This window comes from Lathyrus oleraceus, chromosome 6 (genome assembly GCF_024323335.1).
Source record: "Lathyrus oleraceus cultivar Zhongwan6 chromosome 6, CAAS_Psat_ZW6_1.0, whole genome shotgun sequence".
In the NCBI taxonomy this organism is placed as follows: Eukaryota; Viridiplantae; Streptophyta; class Magnoliopsida; order Fabales; family Fabaceae; genus Lathyrus; species Lathyrus oleraceus.
Genome location: NC_066584.1, coordinates 95,663,936 through 95,669,321, shown reverse-complemented (window position 1 = coordinate 95,669,321; position 5,386 = coordinate 95,663,936). Strand labels below are relative to the sequence as shown.

Below are 5,386 nucleotides of genomic sequence, written 5' to 3'. Positions count from 1 at the left end.
GACAATTTCCCTCAAAAACCCCAACTTTCCCAATATCCCTAAAATTCCCAAAATCTATCAACGATCCAACAGATATCGCGAAATTGCTCGCATATTAACGTTTAATAAGATTCAGACCCCTTACCTCTTTGGATTGAAGGAAACTCTGAGCACTCTTTGGCCTTTTCCTCTTCCTTCCCTTTCTCTTCTGCAGTTCTTTCTCTTTTTCTGACTCTGAAGCAAAACACGTGAAAACCAACTGAGTTCTCCTTTTGGCCTCTTATATCCAATTCCACCTTTACCCTTCCACTCTTCATATTCCATTTATTTTATTTATTTAATTATTATTAAAATAAATAAATAACATCTATAATAATAATAATAATAATTCCCAAAATCTCAACTTTATTTAATTAAATTAATAACATAATATTAACTTAATTAAATAATTCTCTTATTTTAAATCGGGGTGTTACACAAGGTCATAATTAAGTTCTCCATCACCAGTGTTTAACTTTTTTAAGAGCAACGGGAGCAACATGAGCTCCTTTTCGGCTTTGAAAATCGGGTGGAACTACAGATTTTGGATTGGGTGCAAATGTAGGATTATTATTCTTATAGGAGAAATTTGATGATTTCTCCATCCAGGATTATATGTGTTGGGTTATGGGTTCCTTTGTTGGGCATAATTTATCTAGTTTGGAATGGGTTCAACTAACAATTGACACGCAACAGTGATGTGTAAGGACTCCACATATTTCGCATTTGGCGGTCATGGCGGATATGGTAGCAGCGAGAGTGATGATCTGGTTGTCTAACTTTTGGTACATGGCATCAACTTTAACGTTCATATGATCGAAGTTACTAAATTTGCACATCCCTCCTCTCAGTTGTGTTTTATCAATGGAAGTCCATTCACTCCCCACTGATAATGGTTTTGAGCTATGCTTTCGATTATCATATAGGTGTCATTGAATTACTTATTCATGAGAGCCTCTTCTGCAGCGACATCAATGGTTGTTCTCGTGTTATAAAGTAGACCATTGCAAAAAGTGTGAATTATAAGACACTTATCTAATATGTGATGGATACAAGCTCTCATTAACTCTTTATATCGCTCATACACTTCAAAGAGAGATTCATCATCAGTCTTCCTAAAGCAGGTAATCTGGTTCTTAAGATGCATTGTTTTGATCGACAGAAAATATCTAGAGAGGAACGCTTTCTTAAGTTAATTCCATGTCGTAATGGAATTAGACGGTATGTATTGTAGCCATGCTCTGGCTTCGTCCCTAAGGGACAATAGGAATAAACACAGACAAATGGATTCGGGACCGACGCCATTGTTCTTGAGTGTATGAAAGAATTGCATGAAGACATAAAGGGAGAACGAGAATAAACACAGATGGATGGCTTCAGATCCTCCGTCGGGTTTCCGGAGAATTGGTTGTGTTGCTCTATGTGCAACAAATAGGGTTTAAGTTAAAAATTATTCCTTGCAATCAGAGGGCGAGAAATGCTTGAATTGGGATCCTCACCAGAGACATAACAAAATCCTAAAGTGGGCGGTTGTCGTTTTCCACCATTTCTCGTTGGATTTGTTGTAATCAAGGTCTAACACGTAGTTAGCGCTCGATTTCGTCAATTGGTTGGGCTAGATTCCCGGTGCTTTGGGTTCTTTGCATACAATCGAAAGTGGAAAAAATTTAATAAAACAAAAAATTTACCTTAGTCTATACTGCGAAACAACAAAATCACGATATTAAAAAATTTGGTCTCCGACAACGTGCCAAAATCTTGATAGCCCACAAGTATACAATTGTATTAATGTAGTATAAAATATTTTAGAATCCATATAGACCAATTACAATTACTGCTATCTATCGTTCCTATGTTTAGCTAAGGCTACTTAAATATTTGGAGTTTGTGCACGGAAAATAAAAATGCAGTAAAGGGTATCAAATTTATCAACTAACGAATGAGGGACGGAAACAAAGATTTTTGTCTACCAACTATACTCATACAAAATTCAGCAATTTATCATAATGAGAATAAAATTCGGTTGTAGAAATTACTCAACTAGTGATGACGCCCATTTTCGTCGGCGTGTCATCTCATTCATAGATACGTTAAAAACTAGATTTCGCAGTGAAATTAATATATTCATAATTATTTTAAAAACTAAATAAATCCTCAATTAATTTCAAGATGTTTTCACTATCTTGAAATTAAAGATTTAAATAATTTAAACATAAATTACAAAATAGTTTAAACATAAATGTTTTATTCTCATTAAGATTAATTAATTTAGCATTTCATACAAGTATTAATGATCAACCGTCCTCATATTTCGAACCCTAAATTAATCAACTCAAGCATGGGGAAATAAGTAATTAAATAGGATGCATTTAAAGGAAACATAATAGAAAATAATCTGTTTCGGATCCTAAATTAATCTACTCAAGCATGATGAAATAAGCAATTAAATAGGATGCATTTAAAGGAAACATAACAGAAAATAATCTTAAAATTAAATAAAAGATGAATCTGGAATAAATAAATGCTCCAAAGAAAGACTTTGTTCCAATACAGCAGCAGCAAAAATAATATAGCAATGTAGAATGTAAATTACAATAGCAACAAATTAACTCCAAAAGTGAAAAAAATAATAAAGTTGCATAAAAGCTCAAATGTGGAATTTTTATGCTCTAAAACAAGGAAATCTAGTACTAAAAATAAGTTTGGATGATGTTTTTAGATGTTACAACACCTATTTACACTAATCTCCTATATAGAAAAAGTGTTAAAACACTTATTTATGGGAAAATCTCGTATATAGCAGAAATGTTAAAATATTATTATATGGACAAATCACGTATGTTGTCCATCTCTATGATGTTAAATTATGGGATGTGCAGACGATTTTTTAGACCTCGAGAAGAGGATTAAAAACTAATTGGTCTTGAAATGCCATATTCTAGTATAAGTCAAGCACTGATATATCTTGTTAATTATACACACCATGATATGTTAATTTCTATAACTCTATTAGAAAAATATAATTCTTCACCTACACGAAGATATTGGAACGAAGTAAAACATATTCTTCATTATCATAGAGGAACAATGAACATGAATTAGTATTATTCAAAAGTATCCAAATTAACATGGGTTAGTTTTATTCAAAAGTATCCAAATTAGAATTAACAAGTTATGTAGATGCAAGTTACTTGTCAGATCCTCATAATGATATATCACAAACATGATATTTTGTTTATCTATGGTGGTACAACTATTTCATAGAGATTTGTGCAACGAACCATGACAACAACTTCATCTTATCTTACAAAAATCTTAGCATTACATGAGGAAAGTAGATAATACATTTGGTTGAGATCCCTAATTCAACTCATACAACAAATTCATGATTTGTCTTTCAAAAAAACAAATACAACATACATATACGAAGATAATACTACATGCATTACTCAATTGAAAGATTGTTACATTAAAGGAGATCAAACAAAAGACATGTCTCCAAATTTTCTTTTCACTCATGATCTTCAAAAGAGCGGTAATATCAACATCCAACAAATTCTTTCAAGTGATAATTTTCTAGACTTTTTCTCAAAGTTACTCTCAAATAGAACTTTTAACCAACTAGTGCGGAAGATTAGTCTTCATCATCGAAAAAATGCTCGTTCAACTAAAAGGGAGAAATGAATTTATCTTAAAAGAATATTATACTCTTTTTTTTTCAGTAGAATTTCCTTATAATTTCCTTATAATTTCCTTAGAATTTCCTAAACAAATATCCAAGGGACACTGTTATGAATAATGAGCGATTTTCTCCTTATAATTTCCTTTCTTATTTGTAATAATTTGTATTGATTAGTATGAGGTAATTCTCTCACAAAAAATATTGTACTCTTTTTTCTTCACTAGAATTTTTTTCATTAGTTTTTTTCTAATATAGTTTCAACGAGACACATTTTTTATGGAAATCCATCGAAGAGTATGACATGATTATCATGATTATGGATTTCCCTCGATTAGGAAACTTCATATTGATTTTTTTATTTATTATATATGCTCTATAAATATGCTCATATTGTATTTGAATCACTAACTCAAAATGAAAAAATATAATAAACTAGCTTCTTCTCTTTCTCTTATTTGCTCTACTCTTCTATTATATTGATTCTTATTAATTTGATAACATTTATCATTTTACCAATAAAAAAGTCAATTATATCTAATAACACTTTGGATCTATATAAGAAAATAGAATGGTTTGCTTTTAAATCTTTCATGAACATAAATGTATTTTAAATATAACAAATAAGATGAAACAAAAGTCTTAATCATCCATTCTCCCACAAACCCACAGCTCGAACGACGCAAGCTGATGAAGCTACAATAAGTGCTGCAAAGACGGGTGGAACAATGAGATCAATTTTAGACTTGACAAAGAGGTGACCAGGGATACATAGTGTGTCTCCTGGAACATCCAAGGGAACTCTAATTTCATTACCTTGGCACTTGTTAGAGGGTGAAATGGCGAAGACAAAAGCTACCTCTGAGGAAAATGAGGCCACTGCTACTGTCAATGTCAGTGCCGTAACCCAAGTGACAGCATATATTAGTAGAGACCATTGTGACGTGAAGTGGAAGTGCAAACGAATGAAATCAGAGAGCCATAAAGACATTGTGATGTGTTTAGAGATGGTCGTAGGTTTTGTTTTGAGGATGAATTAATGTCTTTGTCTATATAGAGATTAGAGGCTCAAGAATGAGATTAGTTGAACAACCCTATAACCTAATGTTTTGGATTAGATTTTGGTTGTTGATCGGTTAATTAATTAGGATAAGTAAAGGAGTTAGTAAGCTTAGTCTTTTTCATTTATAAAATAAAAAAGTAAATGAAATAATTAATAATCAATATCAGTTATGGCAACTCTATTGAGAGTAAGGTGTGAGCAACTAGTTATGGCAACTGCACAAGATGCTGAGCAATGGCAGTTTTTACATTATCAATTTAGTTTTAGGAATGACTATTTGATCCCTCTCTTATTTTAAAAAAAAAAAAAAACTCAGAAAATTCCCAATTTAAATAAACGATGAATGCGAATATGTATATCTTAGTATCTCTCATATTCAGTATCCATATAATATATATTTTAATTTATATTATCATATAAAAATAAATATTTATCAATTTTAAACTACTACATATTTAATATAATTAATATAATTGATCATTTATTTCATAATTCAACATTAATTTTATTTTAATTTTCAATTGTTTTTAATATTATTAAAGATTTAAAATTAAAATAATATAATATTTTATATTTCATATATTTAATTTTATTAGAAATACGGATAACGGGTACAATACAAACAC

General features: G+C 30.8%; 1 protein-coding gene across 1 annotated transcript; it reads right to left on the bottom strand.

Annotated features, from left to right (window-relative positions):
* Nucleotides 1-4,277: 4,277 nt before the first annotated feature.
* Nucleotides 4,278-4,692, bottom strand: LOC127091432 (uncharacterized). Its single transcript, XM_051030070.1, has one exon. The coding sequence runs from the start codon at nt 4,686-4,688 to the stop codon at nt 4,344-4,346; it is 345 nt and encodes a 114-aa protein (XP_050886027.1). The 5' UTR covers nt 4,689-4,692; the 3' UTR covers nt 4,278-4,343.
* Nucleotides 4,693-5,386: the final 694 nt, after the last annotated feature.

Bases quoted from the DNA above. Each gene is read 5' to 3' on its own strand.
- LOC127091432 (XM_051030070.1), bottom strand. From the start codon at position 4,688: ATGTCTTTATGGCTCTCTGATTTCATTCGTTTGCACTTCCACTTCACG.